Raw genomic sequence first — 17,797 nt, 5'->3', positions numbered from 1 at the left:
AATCTAAAGTTCATATTGTTAACAAGTTTTAAAAGAAACACAACATATACACACCCCAAGCACTTATATTTTTAACCCTCTCAAAATTACTTTCATTTCGCTATCACAAAGTTACTGTATTTCACAATTGCATTCCTACAACTAATAGCATTGGTTACATTTTTATTTATTAAAATTTTCCTGTACAAATATCTTCTCACGAATTGACATGATTTGAAATACTCGGACATTCTTGCTACTATGAAGTCAAGGGTAATTCCTGGCCCAGTGTAAATTGAAAGGTATTACTACACGGTACACAATAATATAAAACAACCTGCAAATTTACTAAGAAGCCATAAACCAAAACTGCAACCACAAGGGGAAATATATCACAGTAACAAAACCGTACACCCAGCTACGGTTGATCATATGCAGTTCATACAACTGAGTGATAACTGAAGAAAATGTTTCAAATATTTCACTATATCCTTCATCCAGTTTAAGGTAGCAGGTTGCAAGTATTGCCAGCACAATAGGACAACACAGCAGAACCATGAACCTTATCAGGTACCTTAACCTGTAATAAAATACCTATGTTATAAATGGATGAAATACTTTAATATTTCGTTTTTATTTTGTTAAGGTGAGTTAAATCTTACCTTCCTTTGTTTGAATGGACAAACAATGTTGTTGAAACAACATATAATCCAATAGATCCACCAAGAGGAAAGTTGATAATAGACAATGTACCAAAGGTCACAGCTGTTTGTATTAAAGTCACAATTCGGAAGTGAACTTTGCAAGCATCTGGTAAACTAAAAACATACAAAAAATGTTGTAACCACTACGTAGATCCTTTGCAGGTGCTTTTATAATATTAAGGTAGAATCCAAAAAAACATGATTTTTATAGAAAAACTGTACTATACTGTATAAAACTTAAACACTTATTTGTTTACCTTATATAATAAGGCAGGAACATGCCTACTATGTTGACTGAAACCAACAGAAGTAAAAATCCTTGAACTTGAGAGCATTGAAACATCTCGGCCCAAATGACTGAAAACTTTGGTGCATAGTGCAAGCAGACTCCTAATATATGACAAATTACAATCACCAGAATAATTGGCTGCCAAACGGATGAATTGTGTTGCACCTATAAATAAAACATTAACAATGAGAGTGTACAAAATCAAAAAGATTAAAATCCCCCTAACAAAAGTGCCAGAAGATCCCTCCACACTTACAAAAGATACACCTGACAGCAAAAACATATGAATTCACAAATAGAGTTGTATCTAATTGATAAATATTTAAAACCAACTGAAAAATTACTCATTAGGTATTACTTGTTCATCAGCGAAGGTGGATCCCGTTTCCTGAAGAAGTTGTTCTAACTTTTCATCACTTGCATCCTCATCAACAAGAGTGGATGATTTTCCTTCCTTTTCATCATCTTCTTCATTCATCATGCTCTCCAAAAGCAGAGTAAGAGCGTAGGTATGCAAATAGGAAAATGAAAACAAAAATGCACAAAATGTGCATTATGTAATTTACACTGGGAAACCTTGTTATATGATTATATTTGTTAATCGTTGTAATAACTTGTAAATAATAATTTTTTAAGGATATTTTCAGTACTGGTGCCAAAAGCACTAAACCCAGAGCTGGCATGTACATTCCAATTGAAACATATCTTTCAAGGGAAGGAAGAAAGTAGAAGAAGAAAGACTGATGAAACCTCTCAAGCAAATTGTTTAAGCTGCGACAAATTCCTTCAACCATTCTGTAACGAGAAAAAAAATAATGAACTGAAATTAGTCCATGAAAATTACATTGCATCACCACTGAAACGTATTTGCTGTAAAAAGCTCAACCTACCAATTTGCATTTTTTAAGATGCTATATTATAACTAAATGGTATTTAATATGTATATTTTAAATAACTGGAAATCACAATAAACGGTTAATACCTCATAACATTGAGGCAATTAATTATGTCTGAGGGACTTTCATTAAATGCGACAAGGCTTAAATTTAGTTCAAACATAATCTTACTTCCCAACACGAACTAAGCCAGCATTCCCATGTTGTGGATTGTAAACACCTTCAATGGTGAGTGCCTCGACATTATGTCGCAGAAACTCGCCATGATTTCCACTAGAGGTGCCAGTGATCTGTTGTTTCATGATTAACAAAGTGCTTAATAAAAATTGTTTGAAACTTTCCATGGAGAGTGGATCATATGGAGAAAACTAAACAAAATATAAATTAATTAAACTTTTTAAGTTTAAATAACAAAACAAGCATGCAATTAGGTCAAAAATTAATGGTTTGTACTTTAAAAATTTAACAATTTTTTATAACAAATTCAGCCAAATTTAGGACCATGCATGGACAGTATACTTGTATAAATGAAGTCTAAATATAACTTTTAATAGTATATTACCTTATGATTTATTGCAATTGGCATTTGATTATCTTGTGAGATCTTCCGTACTAGATTAACGAGATCAAGATTGGGAAGTTGTCCATTAAAACCTTCGATTCGAAGATTCAAATAACTCAAGTTTGGATCCTGAAAAATACTATTTAAATAAAAGAAGTCAAAACAAGAAGTCATAACATTTGTTTTACGTTAATATTTAAAACAACAGCAGATTGTATGGCACCAGCTCTGGATGGTAGTTGTGCAGCTTTAATGTTTGATGAGGAAATTCCATGATATTCATTCAACCAAGCTTGTATGCCGTTTAAACCTGAATCACTAAACAAAAATACAATGTCCTTTGCCCAATGCATCTGGCCTGGAAATAATAAATATTTGGATCAAAACTAGTATTTTTTATTTATATACACAACACCAAACAATACTAATATGTATACTATAGAAAAGCTTAAAGGTGTATGCTCTTTTCAAACTCTTATCTGGTACATGAAAATTAAGAAATTATACAAGTCAAAAGTTGTATCTCAAATCCTAAACGTGTTAATAGAATTTCTATTATCATATTTATTCTGCACCTCTTATTTGACGAGCCAACAGAACAGCAATTCCAGTTGCATGATTTAAACTGCCCCATGTTGTAGGAATATTCAAAATTATAGATTCAGTTGTAGCCCCTCTTGCTGCACGAGCAATAGCATAAACATTTGTCCCATTTTGTTCCTACGTAAAAATGTAGGTTAAAGAAGATCAATATTTATTTTATTTTTTATCCACCCAGCACCATGAAACGATGCATAGGCACTTGCATCATAAAAACCTAAGGTTACCCGGTTTGATAGTCAGTGCTTATATGCCTATGTGTCCTAAGGTAAGTTACTCTGTAGATAATTCTCCAATCAAGTGGTGGTTCTAGCACCCTGAGTGTTGGGGTAATGGGCTAACTATGGCCACACTCAAGTTCTCGCCCACATGAAACAAAACTTATTTTAATATTTATTGCTTACTCACTGTTGGATATTTGCTCTGTAAATAATCACTGTAGTAGGAAAAGTCTTGTGAATAAACCTCCAACCCAGCTTTTTGTAGATTCTTTGTCAATGCTTGAACCCTATAATATGGTTAAAAGCTTAAGAAAGATATATTATATAACCATTAAAGATTGCATATTAACTTACGAGCTGCCGCTGCGAGAAAACTTTTTATTCACTTCGGAAATTTCTCTTTCAGACACCAGGAATTGAGGGTCAACCAAGCCAGGCAACAAAGCATTCTCCGAGAAATAGCAAGATGCACTGAAGTTATAATGGCTAAGCAAGGTAAACCAAACCACTCCTGCAATCCATGATAACACGCTGCAAAAAATGACCTTGTTATTTAATTTGTCAAACCTATATTCCCCTTATATTAATTTTTGTTTCAATTATCATACAGCATTTAAGGTTTAGTTGTAAGGGGCTTAATGAAACTCTGAAGATTATCAAAGGAGATTTAACATCAAAACAAACACAATTTAACATGTTCAAAAAAGCCATGAAATTCAACAGAGCATGAATTATCGTACATCATTTTTTTTAAAGCACGGTAATTGTTAAAAAGGTAACAGCTTTAAACTGTATAGAGCAGATTTTACTCTTCACTCAGCATAGCATAGCATAAAACAGTGTCAAATCCAAATTCGGCCAATCGAATGCAGTTTGATATCATTTGAAATATGATTGACAGTTCAAGCGTTGACCAATGCAGTTAATGCAGCTACAACGTCTCCTTTATTTTCTCTTAACGCTCTTTCTGCTTTCACTTTGTTAATTTCCATTTCACGCATGACCAGTTCTACATCTTCTTTGGATATTTTTACAGCAGATAGTTCTCTTTCTCTTTCAGCTGCTTGTTTTGCGTTGGAAGTTTTGCCAAGGTTTGCCAACACATCACCAATGTCTGTAACATGGATTTCTTTTTCTTCAGCGTAATCTGAAAGTTAAAAACAATAAATCAATAACAAACAAATAAATAATATATATATATTATATATATCTTAGGTTTTACACATTTATTACCAACATAACTTAACCTGAACAAAATAACCAAGTCTTAACCTAATAACGAAATAATCAAAAAATTGATAAAAGAGCATTCACATATACATATTCATCATTTATAAACCTAAGCACCTGTAACTCGTTCCAAATCAGCTGCACTTTCGTTGTCATGCTTCTTTTGCTTTTCTTGAGCTTCAGCATCCATATTGAAACTACTTTTTCTACTTTGCTTTCACTAACCCCTTAAACAGTTGGAAACAGCAGATTAGAACTCACCATAACTTGTTGGCATGCAACAAAACTTTCTTGATCAGTTTTCCCGTCATTTCTATATAACCAGCTCAAGCCTCAAAAAGTCATGCCAAGCAGAACTTTATTCTAAGACTACCTCTACATAAAAGCATCCGTGGACAGTTTAAAACGCCAAGTGAACATATTTAAAACAACCACAAATAAACTAAAAGATGAATTAATACAGTAAGAAATGTGATAAATCAATATCCCTAAACAATAGTTATACTACCGGTATTTGACTTAATAACGTAACATAAGACATATATATCGAAATATATACATAAATACAACACCAAAAAGTGCACTGACCGAAAATGACTCTCCTATTAAATATAAATAATTGCACTTTACAATATGTGCTTTGCATCTCTTTTTAATAAATAAAAACACCCGAATAAACATATTTTCATACTAAGTGGAGGACGGACCATGTCTCAATTCTCTTTCAAACTGCTCAGCAGTAAATGTACCATCCAGTCGCTCACAGTTTTTGTTAAAAACGGAGTAAGCACTCAGCTCATTACTACGCCTCCTATTTGTAGATGTGTTGAAGTAAATAAAAACAAATGCAGACAAAATACAAAACACCATCCCAAACTCCAGCTCAACAAAAAGCCCAAAAAGAATAAGCCACAAAACCAGCTTTAACACAAATGGTCTTCCTATCACAGGTAAACTGGATACTTTGTCTTTTATCATCAAAAACAACCGACTATTCAATGCACGTCTTATCCAGCGGTTAATCAATGCAACAACAGCATTCTCCCTCTTTGTTCTGGATGGTCTTGAAAAGTTTGGCATACATGTTTCAAATTCAGCCTTCTTTCTTGCTCTGTACTCTGCCAGTTTATCTTGTGTTGTAGACATTTCAATTGGGAGATTTTAATCCTTAATTTAAGTTATAAAACCTAGATGCCAATACACAGCAATTCGATTAATGATTCATGTTTACCTGTAATGAAACATATGTAGTTATTGGTTCAGATAAAATAGACCAATCTAACTTATATTATTGCCCCTTTCAACGTTCCTATTTAATTTAACCAAGCACCAGGTTATCAACGGATAAAAAATTCAACACAGCATAGTGCCAACAAATCGAAGCACAAATTTAAATAAACTATTAAAATAAAGAGTTAATCTGTTGCGTCAGATTCAGAATCTTCAGTTGACTCCTCACTTAAATCGCAAGGATCTACCATTTGTCTGTTAGGATTTCCGCATTCCAAACTCATATCAATATTCATCATATCAAAGTCGCTTTCCAGTTTTGAACACTTTTCCTCCTCTAACCAGTTTTCTTCCGCTTTTATTACATCAGATGACGTGTTACAAGTTGCGTATAAATCCAAAAGGCTTTTGTTTAAACTTATAAAACCGTGGCCCCATTTAAACAGTTTCAAAATTCGTTCTGCAGTTTCTGTGAAGCCAGTTATATACATTGTGGCAGCAAACGCTTCAACACACGAGAGTTTACATGGCCTTCCATAGTTTATTGGATTGGCAGCAACCAGATATGGTAGTAACCTTAATGAACCTCCACGCATTCTTGAAAATGGTGTTTCACTTAATTTAGCCCACGAACAATCTATAACTGAAATACCATGCATTGCAACAGTTTCTGCATCACTTGCACACACATACTGCGTGGCCATTGGACTTAAAATAATCCCGGAAAAACGCTGTTGAAGTTTTAATGACTTCACCAAACCTTTTCTGACCATTTTTCGGCCAGTGCATTTCTTTCTATCGCACTGCTGTAAATCCCACATTGCCAGGGGAAATTTTAAAGCAACTTTTGTTGCAACATCTTCTTCGTCAGAATTTTCTTCTTGGCAAGCAGGGGCATAGATAGATGGATGTGAAGTTTCTTGCTTACTTTGCCTGTGATTACGGAGTTTTCCGGAATATGCATTCTTCTTCTTCTTGGGCATGTTGGTTACATTAATGTATAAACGAACTTACATAAATCGAAAACACTACACACGGGACACGGAACATGTACCTAAAGATTTATAATTTTTGAAGGTTACAAACATTACATAATGCCTGGGTGGTGGTGAAGAATCCTCCCTCTACTTTATCTGCTAGCCACAAACGTTAAGTTAACAACCAAACACTTATTAGCAGTATAACTACTAACATCTAACTTCAAAGCTGCATAACCGCTAAGCCCTGCCGACTATTTACCAACCACCTACACTTTCCACCAGCCTAATTTGTAACTTCACGAACGGTTTTTTACGAGTTACGAATCCCGGGTTCCCACTGTACTTACCGTTTTCGATCACTGTCGCATGACGTTTTCAAACATAATCCAAAAGCAAAATCACGCTAACGTCTGGATAGAAATACCATGGCGATTGAAAACGTTAAAATTATTTTTCCCAACACATGCTGGTATTCATTATTACTTAAATGCGTAATAGTTTGTTAAAAATACTGATATGTTGTGTTAAAGGTGCGAAGTAAACGTTCTTTCGCAGTATCTCGACACGTCGTGTGACGTCTCGACTCGGACAATCTGTTTGATCATCGACTACCTGCAGCCAATCGGGGAAACTGATACTCTATGACTCTGTGTTAACTTAGGTTTAGCTGACTCAGAATTATGCAAGAATGTAAAACACAAATGCAATAGAACAAAATAATGTGATCACCGTATTGTTGGCGGTTTATATTTCCCACAAAGAAAGCGCGGAGGAAAGGACATGACAGGAATGACTTGATAAAATGCCCCAAAATCTGTCTAGCTTAACGAGATACAAATATACATTTTATAAGGTGAACACCGCGTAAGAAGCAGATGCAATATACGCGCAAATTAAACAGCAGAAAAAATTACATGGCAGCGTGTTTTACACGCTTGGGCCATGGTATGATAATGGGGCACACAGTTTTGTAACAGCTAAACCGATGAGGGATTTTTTTCAGGTTTTCGTTTTCACATTACGTATCATCACATCGGCCTATTTGCCCGCCTGCTGTTGAAGACTGACTTCGTTATGACGATGGAACATTTTAAACGGAGAATCGAAGCTGGCCATGTACATGTAAGAATCAAATATTTTAGTGCAATTTACGCCGTTCCTCTCCATGTCGCTCCACAATTGGTTGGTCTCAACAAACGGGTCCATTCCTTCTGCAAAACCTGTGAATCGCCTATACGGGAGAATTTGAGATTAAGTGTTTGTTTTGCGGGTCCAACACATATAGGCTAATACTAAAACTATTTTCTTGTTGAAATTAAATCGTATTATTGCATGTGATATGCAGTATATTACCTGGCGTATTCCACCCAGGGTTTGTCAAGAAACTTAACCTTGACAGAAGGGTCGGTTGGAGTTGGTGGGTTTGCTTGGTACAACTGTGGTATGTAGAAATATACAGTATACACGTTCTGGCAGAAGACACACGGGTTGGAGGTAATTTTTACGACTACGGGCACAGTCATGTCTATTTTGACGCCTGTGCAAAGATAAAAAAATGCATCAAATCTTCTACTAAGAAATATACCAATAAAAACTTTATTTTAAAAAGCCACTTGAATTCAATCCCGCCAGAAGTTTAAAAACAGACTTTAGACTTTTACCTCGGTTGTTATCCCCGTTTATATAAGCAAAAAGCCTCTTGAATCCAGTCCCACCAGCTTCGTCCCATGTCCAAGCTGTGACATTTGTAGTTACCCAATGACAGGGCGCGTAGCGTCGCACTTGGTATGACCCGTCCTAAGAAAAACAAAGTAGTGTTTCAAAAAGAAAAATAAAACAGCCCAAAATACTATAATATTTGATAAAACAGTTTATCTTATGATTTAACTTACCTTAGGTTGGTTGTCGGTTAAATTCCACACTGGATGCTCATATCCAACAGCAGTATCTGCCCAGTCGCCAAGAACCAGCGGTACAAACATACAGCAGACAACTAAGCCGACCATGGAAACCATTGTACAAACTATTGCTGCAAGACTCTTTAGCTGTAACCTGTAACACTAAATGAACATTTTAGTCGAAATTCTCTTCAATTTATAGCCGTGCAAACTTTATCTGCTCCATCATCTGTCATACATACACCCTGCAGAAATAGCTGCTTGCGATGTCGTGAAAGGTTATCTGAAACGAACAGTTAACCACATGCCTCTGTCACGAGACTGAGTTACATAACCGAACCTTTTTCTCAAGATGTAGAAGGTAAAATCGTTGTCTCTTGATACACAAACACTGCCTGAAGGCTGCCAATGGAAAAATGAACGCTTTTGAACTTTTCAATGAACGCTGTTGCCAATTCCCCCTTTCGCAAAACATATAAGATTAAATCAGTTTTTCTACCTGCGTTTAAAAGCCTACTGCTTTCCCTTTAAAGTTATTATATAAGCTATACGTATGTCGACTGGCAATAAAACAATGGTTGTAAGTGTGACATATGGGTTCACGTCAGTTTCCGGTTTTTGTACAAATCACAACAGACAAAATCTGAACTTTTTGTTTCGCCGAATGCTACTTGTGATAAAACTTGCAGCAATCAATACCGTCACAATGAATCAGCGATAACGGCCTTTGCAAGCAGCGTAGGCCTATCATTTATCAAGTAGGGCGACGGTTGTATATACGCAAAATAAAATGTGTGTGTTTTAAGCTTAAAAAATAAAATTTTATCAGTTCTGTCTCAAAACAACTGTGTACACATATATAGCAACACATAGCGTTCTTTTCTTGACGCTACTAACATGTGCCTTTCAATACGGTCGTTAAGTTTTACCCGTTCTTTGGATTCTCAAAAATAAGAAAACACAACCCCATAAGAAAACACAACCTTTTTGTGCTCTATTTAATAGAAAAGTTAGGCAGAAAACAATAAAATTCGTATCAGTTCACCAATTTAAGAAAGTATAAGTAGAAAACATTATTTAAACGATAAGAATACCGACGAAAACACTATAATGACTCAAATACTTAGTTGTCATGTTGAAGTGCTAATTTAGTACCAAGAATATAAAACTTGTTATTTTAGGAATACGCGAGTTTTTTCATGACATCACTGCATATATTTTCTACCAATTCAATCTCGTCTTCGTCCATTTCATCTTCCCACTCTTGCTCACGATCCTCTTTAATTGCATCTTCATATAAACGAGGAAAGTACCCGGTCCGTACCGATCTACGTGAATAGTTCATTTAAAACAGCGCCGTAGTACGGTAATATTTATGAATAGGGTGCTTGTGTTGTTTAGTGGCAACTTCAAGACGAAGACGAGGAGGCGTAAATTATAATCAAGACTTGTAACGGTGTTTTCATATAAGTAAAATCGAATTACATAGCGCACGAACGTCTGGTGCAGGGTAACGTCCGGTGCAGGATTGCTTTGTAACGGTTTCAATGTATCGACCTTAACCGGACTGGCGTATTGTTAGTGGTGTACTATAGGTACGTTGTACTTGTAGGTTGATAGATAATATAAATACCCTTACTTTTTCCTATTTCGTCTTACAAATAAATAAGGTTCCATTGTCACGCTCTCCACTAACCTGGTTACTCTATTTATCTGCGGAACAGAAACTGTCAAGCCCATCCGTTTAAACACTTCCACGACCACTTTATCTGGATGCTTTTCAAGATCTTCCAGTCTAACTATTTGCAAACTTCGGCTGGTGCGGATCATCACTGCAATGTTTCTTGCCCAGATAAGAGCAAGTTTCTCCACTATGCTGGCTCTACCGCCCTTGCCACCTTTCTTCTTCATATAGACGTATTCCCATGGGAGCATTATAGGGGCCACACACGATTGGGTTCGAAGTAGATTTCTCAAGACTTTTTGCTGTCTATAAAACATAAGTTGGATTTTGACGCTGGACGTGTTTATGTTGTAGTATAGCCAATATAACAATTCCTCGGCATTTTCTATGAATATAAATGCTGTTCATATTATATACAAGCGTATGGGCCATGATTATAATTAACATTTCACATGCTGTAATGTTATGCCAGCCACTATTAGACGTTAACGTTATCTAACATGCGTATAAGTGGCAGTGTGGGTTAAATAGATTTTTCAATAAACTATAAAGATCATGCACCCAAAAATATATTATCACTCGTAAAAATCGTTTTGGTAATTTTAACCTTTTTCGTTGTACGTAGTCCAAGTCGTCACGAATGAGTGAGTGTATCCAGTCACGTGGGTCTCGTACCACAAGGATCGTTCGCATGTCATGACCAATGAGATTGTTGATCCAAGCGAGCTAAAGAAGTTTAATGTTTTAACATTATTGTGACACTTGATATTACGAGTAAAATACATAATAAATTAGTTATTGGTTAAATAGTCCAGACGGAAATACGGAATGATAGTAGGCAGTTCCATTTGCTGGTAAACAAAAAACATTGAAAGAATTACAAAGCGTATCCCATACGTTGGTAATTGTTTAAAACACGATCAGGATATTTGGATATTAAGGGCTAAAGGTGTCCCATCTTACCCCACATAACTATATATAAAATGTATGTTTCGTTGCATAGGATACCTTAGTGTTCCAATAGCCGGACAATAAGTTAATGGCAAATCGTGGTGATTTGTTTAGTTGCCGAAATTTCTTCTGGAGATGTTTCATGTGCGGGTTAGGATCTTGCAAATTGTTGAGGAACAGCAGAGGCTCGGTATGTGTGCTTGCAAACCACCCAGCGGTACCCGGATGACCCTATAGTAAGTAAAAAACAAGTGGAATTGCGTTAAATTCGACGCTGCTACTTTTGTATGCGTTTGTTTTCTCGAACAAGATACTTGACGACAAGTTCTAAAAAGCAATTACCTACAAATTTACACATATAAGCGCGATATCATAGAAGATACTGAACGACAAAATGTTATAATAAAAAGGAAATATATAGGTCATTATATAATACTAAATAAGGTCATAAACTGCATGTGGTTAACAGTTGCGTTACCTGGAAATTAGGAGGCCAGTAGCACGCATCATACCGAGAGCTGTCGTCTCCTGATACTTCAGGTGGTACGTCGTCCGTAGTGAAGTATAGGAAATCGGAAGAGTTTGCGAACATAGGTTCCATAAATTCGGCGCCGAAACCAGGAAGTGAAGCGATGACAACCATTGGTTGTTTGGTGCTCGCGTATAGAAATTCACTGTACAGAATAGAGCAACATTTACGAATAACGATTTGGTATCTGCCGTAAGCGCCCGCACTGGCACTTGCATTAATCAGCAAATTTGAACGACTTAACACGAATTAGATATACTTATATAGCAACCACAATCCTCAATCAGTTAATTTTGTCTATTTTTTCCATGTGCTTGTCTTTTCCTTTTGTCGCTCTCTCCGGTATTTTTCATATAGTAGGATGGGGGAAGATGGGACATCTTTTCATTCCATTTTCTCGTCTCATTTTATAGTAAACAAAGAACATTCAAAGAATTATAAAACCGTATCCTCCTGACTCCCACAGACCGTTGTTATTTGTTTAAAAAACGATCAGGGTATTTAGATATTATATGCTAATAGTGTCCCGTCTTCCCCCACCCTACTATATAGAGTTTAAAAAGCTATGTTAAAGTTTCCAAATCCTATTAACTTGCTTGGGCTATTTTACGTTTTTGTTTGTACATAAAGTTTCAAGACCAGCACTTACATTTGTAAAGCCATAATGTAGAGCGTGAAATTGTAATCTATTGAAAGTTTACGCTCTATTTCATTCACTTAAAATTTATTTGGTCCTAAATATGTTGTGCTTAGGATCTTAAATACCTTACGATAAGCAGTTTTATAAAATGTGTTATAGCTGCTGTTCTACAAATGTTACATTGCAACTTACGCCGGGTCAGAGATTGGACACTCTTGTCTTGCTTTTCGTATCAGTGGACATTCGTGGCACATGAAGTGATACAACGTAAATAGCCATGTCACAGTGATTAAGAACAGACACTTCCAGAACCACCTGAAACGTATAGAGTAACTTAACATTTTTGTTCGAACTCGACAAAGTGTGGCTGCTATTTAGAAACAAACAATCTAACCAAATGCATTACTTTGTACTTGCCGAGACCAGTGTCTTCTTTCGTACCGCGCACACCAGACTAACTACGCAGACGAAGCAAACCAGATTCAAGATGACAACGAATAAATATATCGGGTTCTTCTCCGGGTTTGATTCTTGCTTCTCAATTTGAACTACTTCTTCCACGGCACCAGGATTGGGATACATGGAAGAGATAAGCTTATGAACTAACTTCTCCGTCTTTTCTTCGTCGTCCACAGCTTCGCAACGATCCACTTTCGTTTTTGTGTCCTCGAACCCGAATTGAGTAACATGGTCGCCATCGCTTAACGTGAGGTAGCCGCCAAAACCAAGTAGGCTGTTTCGTCTTGCGGTTGATACGAGTAGTGAAGCTATGCTTATTTTATACTCAGTGTTGTTTATAACGATAGAGAGGTAGGCGATCTCGTCCGTTGACTTTTCGTGAAACCACACAGAGTGCACTTTAGTGTTGGGCCCGACGAATATGTAAGCGACTCTGGTTGCATGGTCCGTGTTTAAGGGGTAAGTAATGTTCACGTAATGTGTGGATTGCTTGCCATCTGCTGCGTAATGGTGGTCAACGAATTTCGCCGTTGGTGAATTACCATCTTGTTGAAGCCAGAAGAAAGCGTATGCTCCTTCTGGATACACAACTTGGGCACCTTAAGGATAGAATCAAATATTTGTTAATGAAACTGCCAGGGAAGAGGGAAGGGACTGTAAAAATCATCTACATTGGCAATAACGGTATAACAATTCGTATTTAGTCCTCCTATAAACGTGCGGTTATGGAGTCTATCAAAGTAATAGATCGTAAAACTCTTGAATGTCTAACGCCTGTTTTACCTTTGCTTGCTAGTTTAAACGCTATGAACCTATTTTTGCATGCAACCAAAGTATACAGAAATAATACCGTTGAAATCCAGGTGTTGATATGGGTGAAAAGTATGAAGTATGTTGTGAAATAACGAACTTGCCGTTTTCAGTTGGCTATCACTGTATAATACGATTGTGTCCAACACTAGAAGCACCTCCGAAGTTAATAACAGCAATGATCGTTGCACACTACGAAGACCAAGCTCTGGCCTGTGAAAATTATTAGATTGCATTTAAATACTTAAAATTGAAAGGCAAAATACNCAGCATGTCTTAAATTTGAGCTATACTTGACTATATTCATATGTGACCTGAACTATTACCGAGATAATAAACAAATGCAGTCAAAGAATTTACTAAGCACTAGCAAATGCGCAACATCCCACAAACTGAAGGTTTTTAATTTGAGTCATATATGATATTTGGCCAACTGCTGTTTAAACCTAATACGGGTTTCAAACCAATCCAATTTTTCGTAACCTGACGTCAGGTTTTGTTATTTCACGGCAATTATTAGTGTACTAAACAATGCAGTATGATGTTTCTACCTGTAAGCATCCACGGCTTCGCCAGCAATGTGGATCATGTCTCCGGATGTTGTAACAGTCGCAATCTTTCCTCGCGATGCAGGTATCTGGTGCTTGTAGTCCAACCATTTACCACATTCGCCAACTTGCCCCTCCCATGGACTGTTGCACTTCGAGTCCGGCGAAGGAGAGAAGGTTACGATGTTGTTAAGGTCTGAATATTTCGGTGCGTACAACGCCTCGGTAATGAAGTATCGCCCATTCGGAGCAAAAACGAAAGAATTCTGATCCGGATGTTCGTGTCCTGGATTGAAATTCGCCCATCCGGGCGAAAGTCCGGGAAACCAACTATTTTCAACGATATCGGAAACAGCCTCTCCGTGGATCGGTCCCGATTTAAATGAGAGAAAAGTGTTTCCCTTTTTCATGTACTGTCCCCCGCCATAAGTGACGACGCCCCAATCGCTGAAAATGTGATAAGAAGAGTTGCTTGGCAACACTGGCCGATTGGACTTCAGTGATGCGTCATAGAAAATAAACTCGGTGTGGACGGTAGACCACTTCTGTGACATCGACCTTGCAAGTGGTGGATTCTTCGGTTTTGCTGATCGAATACGGTCAGCTAACCAATTACCGTTACCATTCCTCAACACAAACGCGTCCAGGAAAACTAGTTGACTTTCTGGGCCATAAAACCAGTTATGGTTTGAATCAGCAATGCCAACGGTACGTTGAAATCCCGGCATTGTCGTTGCAAAGAAAAACCAAAAGTGTTGTCGAAGCCAACTATTTTGCGTATGGTCTGTATCGAAGTGCCTCAGGGCCATAAATATGTATTGTGTGAGACCTCGTGATGTATATGAGCCGTATGCTACTCCCTCATCGCTTGTACCATCCACAACGACCTCTAATATTGAAAGCGCTTTCTCGAACATGGACATTGCAACTCCCTTCCAATGCTTCGCTATACAAGGGTAAAAAATTAGTCACAAGCATATATACCCACACGATTTAGAATAAAGCAGTACGTACCTGAACTTGGGTCAAAGTCTTCGTAAACCATTGCACCAATCAGAAGAGCAAATACATTGGTCGGTGCGTGGTTGTGTATTCGTTGTTTAGTCCATCCAGCCCTTCCTTTCTGCACAACGCGATACATCAAAGCAGTCTCATTGCCAATTCTTTCCAAATAGATGCTTCTCCTTTTTGGTTCTAATACTGGATATAGGAAGTCGTAGGCTGTCACGTAACCGGTCAGTGAATGCCCGATTGGAACCTCGTCGATATTGCGACTCGCGGTGACGTACCAATCAGGATATGAAGTCATACGGTCCATGTAAAGTTTCACCTAAAAAGGAAAACATATAATACTAAACTAGTCAATACAGAGTAGAGTGGGAAAATATGGAACACCGTTTTGTCCTATTTTCTCGTCCCATTTGGTAGTAAACAAAGAACATTCAAAAAATTATAAAACCGTATCCTCATAACTCCCATAGACTGTTGTTAATTGTAAAAAAAATATTTGGACATTATGTAATAAAGGTGTCCCGTTTTTCCCAACTCTACTTTATAGTTTTTTATCCTTGCGTTGCAGGACATTACAGTCGTTATTACACGAGTGCTCTGTTTCATACACCTCATGTTCGCTTACGATATAGGGGTACATGATCGTACCAGTGATAAAGCCTTCGTATCATCGGGGTGCAAGACACAATACATCGCAAATGCGCACAGATTGTTTCCGTACAACTCATTCCAGCGACTTCCAAAGCTTTCAAATGATTTTGGAGGTAGATAGTAATCTGGCTTCTCTTTCAACGATCTCCCAGCTTCCTGAATAATCTTCGCAATTTTAGCGTGAGAGTTCAAAGCCTTGTGTCGCATTCGTGGAATGTCCATTGCATTGAAATATAGCATAGGATGCTTGTCGTCAGTAGACTTGCCTTTTTCATCATTGGAAAGATAACCTTTCTGTCGTTTAACATTCCGAGCAGCCAACCCCCCATTTTGGGACACCAGAACAACTGTGAGTATCACAAAACTTACAAGTTGACTGTGTTTTATGCCAGATGTTAATACCATGGCCAATTTGGCCGAGTGTGAAACGAACCGACTACAAGTAACACTTACAGTTCATTTTGCAGTAACACTAGTCCATTTGACTTCTAAAATGGTTGGAAATGTAATATTATAGAGTAACGATACGATATACATTATACGGTGGTCGGAAATTCACGATAAGCCTTGGTCGATTACGTATAGTGTCTGCGGTTAAACAAAAGTATGCACAGAGGCGACAACCCAAACATTATTTGTGGCCATGCGACGAAGATTTAGTGTTTGATTTAGTTTTCTACTTTTTGAATGTCAGTTTACACATTGTTTATAAACGAATTTTTGCGACATGTTACCATCATTAACCAAGTTAAGCAATCAATCAAAAGCACATTTGATGACTACATTCGCCTAGTCTGAGTACCAAACTGACTGCCTGTAAAATCAGTGTTTCCTAACCTTGTCCGGAATACTGTTGCACTTGCAAATCGTGACTAAACCTTTTTCGATAATTTTAACACGGAAACACCGGTCAGTCTGCTTAGTATTTACGAGAATTTTTTACTGGCATTTAGGTTTAAATCCTAACTTTATAAAATAAACGTTATGTGGTCATGAAAAACTGAAATGTCGCGATAATCTCAGGTAGAAAAGTACCACAACTAATTCTACACTGACATGAACATCCAACTAAACGTTGGTCATTGATAACGACAACTTCTGCGTAAAACTATAGATAACGCGGTCCAGCAATAGCAAGACAGTCACACTCAAGCGTTCATGTACCGCTCCAGTGATTTCTCCTGTAGACACCACAGCACACACACACGCACGTTCAGCTCCTTACTAACTTAGGTGTAAAAGCAGGCTCGCGCGTTTATACCTACCAACGCTCACGATTTTAGGTTCTGCCCACGGGAGATCCGTCTAGCTTCATTTCCTGCGGGAAATAGGTCTGTGCCTGCTGCAGCGACGCGGGTTTTTACTCACTAATTCAAGTTTTTCAACTACTCTTTCCGTTACACCAAGTTTTCACTAACTAGTTCAAGCTTTTACGTTGCATAAAATTTTACGCAACTAATCTTTTTTGTTGTATCGGAATGTTTAATTCACACTGATAGTTTTGACATGATATGTTTTTTTACATACTACGATATCGTAGGTTGGGGAAGATAGCGCACCGTTTCATTCTAGTTTCTCGTCCCACTTGGAAGTAAACAAAGAACATTAAATAAATTATCAAACCGCATTTCCCCGACTTCATAGACTACCGTTAATTATTTAAAACACGGTCAGAATATTTGGGTAATATGTACTAAAGGTGTCCCATCTTACCCCATAGTATTATATAACCAAGGCATTAGTTTTAACATCGTGTTTACATACTTGGTTAGGATAGGTTCAATCATAAAATTAAAGCATAATAAAGTTTGTGTTTTACAATTTTTCTATATATTCTTTAAGAAGAAAAACAAAGATTTGAATTTTGTTTGGTAGTTTAGAAACTAGAAACGATCAAAGTTAAATGAGTTTTTTCCTCATGGGAA

At 37.1% G+C, this 17,797-nt stretch overlaps 6 protein-coding genes across 7 annotated transcripts; all 6 read right to left on the bottom strand.

Annotated features, from left to right (window-relative positions):
• Positions 1-95: 95 nt before the first annotated feature.
• On the bottom strand, positions 96-4,858 carry LOC100178646 (glycosylphosphatidylinositol anchor attachment 1 protein). The gene is made up of 12 exons (XM_002129962.4): positions 4,743-4,858; positions 3,606-3,782; positions 3,439-3,538; positions 3,006-3,150; positions 2,619-2,788; positions 2,431-2,559; positions 2,040-2,236; positions 1,614-1,767; positions 1,331-1,477; positions 941-1,137; positions 642-797; positions 96-559 (listed from the first exon to the last, which is right to left on the bottom strand). Exons 1-12 carry the CDS (start codon positions 4,790-4,792, stop codon positions 328-330), a joined length of 1,854 nt encoding a protein of 617 aa, XP_002129998.1. The 5' UTR covers positions 4,793-4,858; the 3' UTR covers positions 96-327.
• On the bottom strand, positions 3,783-4,776 carry LOC104265533 (huntingtin-interacting protein K-like). The gene is made up of 2 exons (XM_009859759.3): positions 4,599-4,776; positions 3,783-4,398 (listed from the first exon to the last, which is right to left on the bottom strand). Exons 1-2 carry the CDS (start codon positions 4,669-4,671, stop codon positions 4,154-4,156), a joined length of 318 nt encoding a protein of 105 aa, XP_009858061.1. The 5' UTR covers positions 4,672-4,776; the 3' UTR covers positions 3,783-4,153.
• Positions 4,858-5,703, bottom strand: LOC100181778 (SAYSvFN domain-containing protein 1). The gene has a single exon (XM_002129995.3). It carries the CDS (start codon positions 5,625-5,627, stop codon positions 5,172-5,174), a length of 456 nt encoding a protein of 151 aa, XP_002130031.1. The 5' UTR covers positions 5,628-5,703; the 3' UTR covers positions 4,858-5,171.
• Positions 5,704-5,713: 10 nt separating this feature from the next.
• Positions 5,714-6,784, bottom strand: LOC100176322 (ribosome biogenesis protein TSR3 homolog). The gene has a single exon (XM_002129895.4). The coding sequence runs from the start codon at positions 6,692-6,694 to the stop codon at positions 5,897-5,899; it is 798 nt and encodes a 265-aa protein (XP_002129931.1). The 5' UTR covers positions 6,695-6,784; the 3' UTR covers positions 5,714-5,896.
• A 624-nt stretch (positions 6,785-7,408) lies between these two features.
• Positions 7,409-8,854, bottom strand: LOC100184163 (heme-binding protein 2-like). Its single transcript, XM_002129944.5, has 4 exons — positions 8,584-8,854; positions 8,353-8,488; positions 8,045-8,228; positions 7,409-7,922 (listed from the first exon to the last, which is right to left on the bottom strand). Exons 1-4 carry the CDS (start codon positions 8,704-8,706, stop codon positions 7,730-7,732), a joined length of 636 nt encoding a protein of 211 aa, XP_002129980.1. The 5' UTR covers positions 8,707-8,854; the 3' UTR covers positions 7,409-7,729.
• Positions 8,855-9,561: 707 nt separating this feature from the next.
• On the bottom strand, positions 9,562-16,367 carry LOC100181013 (dermatan-sulfate epimerase-like protein). 2 transcript variants are annotated; one of them, XM_002130051.4, is made up of 11 exons: positions 15,870-16,367; positions 15,225-15,540; positions 14,214-15,156; positions 13,703-13,875; positions 12,800-13,451; positions 12,586-12,708; positions 11,703-11,898; positions 11,282-11,455; positions 10,881-10,999; positions 10,286-10,579; positions 9,562-9,917 (listed from the first exon to the last, which is right to left on the bottom strand). In XM_002130051.4, exons 1-11 carry the CDS (start codon positions 16,275-16,277, stop codon positions 9,767-9,769), a joined length of 3,549 nt encoding a protein of 1,182 aa, XP_002130087.1. In that variant the 5' UTR covers positions 16,278-16,367; the 3' UTR covers positions 9,562-9,766. The 2 variants fall into 2 exon arrangements, with proteins under 2 accessions (XP_002130087.1, XP_026689514.1); XM_026833713.1 differs by lacking the exon at positions 10,286-10,579.
• Positions 16,368-17,797: the final 1,430 nt, after the last annotated feature.

The sequence above is a fragment of the Ciona intestinalis genome, chromosome 3, assembly GCF_000224145.3.
Source record: "Ciona intestinalis chromosome 3, KH, whole genome shotgun sequence".
Lineage (NCBI taxonomy): Eukaryota > Metazoa > Chordata > Ascidiacea > Phlebobranchia > Cionidae > Ciona > Ciona intestinalis.
Note: the sequence above shows the minus strand (reverse complement) of the source record. Positions and strands in the feature narration are given on the sequence as shown.

What these genes read in the sequence shown, in the direction of transcription:
- LOC104265533 (XM_009859759.3), bottom strand. Translation starts at nt 4,671, where the DNA reads ATGGATGCTGAAGCTCAAGAAAAGCAAAAGAAGCATGACAACGAAAGT. An exon ending in TGATTTGGAACGAGTTACAG is followed by an intron (nt 4,399 to 4,598) that starts GTGCTTAGGTTT and finishes TTTAACTTTCAG; the next exon opens with ATTACGCTGAAGAAAAAGAA.
- LOC100178646 (XM_002129962.4), bottom strand. Translation starts at nt 4,792, where the DNA reads ATGACGGGAAAACTGATCAAGAAAGTTTTGTTGCATGCCAACAAGTTA. An exon ending in CCACCTTCGCTGATGAACAA is followed by an intron (nt 1,138 to 1,330) that starts GTAATACCTAAT and finishes TTTTATTTATAG; the next exon opens with GTGCAACACAATTCATCCGT. An exon ending in GTCCATTCAAACAAAGGAAG is followed by an intron (nt 560 to 641) that starts GTAAGATTTAAC and finishes ATTTTATTACAG; the next exon opens with GTTAAGGTACCTGATAAGGT.
- LOC100181778 (XM_002129995.3), bottom strand. Translation starts at nt 5,627, where the DNA reads ATGTCTACAACACAAGATAAACTGGCAGAGTACAGAGCAAGAAAGAAG.
- LOC100176322 (XM_002129895.4), bottom strand. Translation starts at nt 6,694, where the DNA reads ATGCCCAAGAAGAAGAAGAATGCATATTCCGGAAAACTCCGTAATCAC.
- LOC100184163 (XM_002129944.5), bottom strand. Translation starts at nt 8,706, where the DNA reads ATGGTTTCCATGGTCGGCTTAGTTGTCTGCTGTATGTTTGTACCGCTG. An exon ending in TAACCGACAACCAACCTAAG is followed by an intron (nt 8,489 to 8,583) that starts GTAAGTTAAATC and finishes TGTTTTTCTTAG; the next exon opens with GACGGGTCATACCAAGTGCG. An exon ending in AAACGGGGATAACAACCGAG is followed by an intron (nt 8,229 to 8,352) that starts GTAAAAGTCTAA and finishes ATCTTTGCACAG; the next exon opens with GCGTCAAAATAGACATGACT.
- LOC100181013 (XM_002130051.4), bottom strand. Translation starts at nt 16,277, where the DNA reads ATGGTATTAACATCTGGCATAAAACACAGTCAACTTGTAAGTTTTGTG. An exon ending in AGACTTTGACCCAAGTTCAG is followed by an intron (nt 15,157 to 15,224) that starts GTACGTACTGCT and finishes ACCCTTGTATAG; the next exon opens with CGAAGCATTGGAAGGGAGTT. An exon ending in CCGGCTATTGGAACACTAAG is followed by an intron (nt 11,000 to 11,281) that starts GTATCCTATGCA and finishes AAACTTCTTTAG; the next exon opens with CTCGCTTGGATCAACAATCT.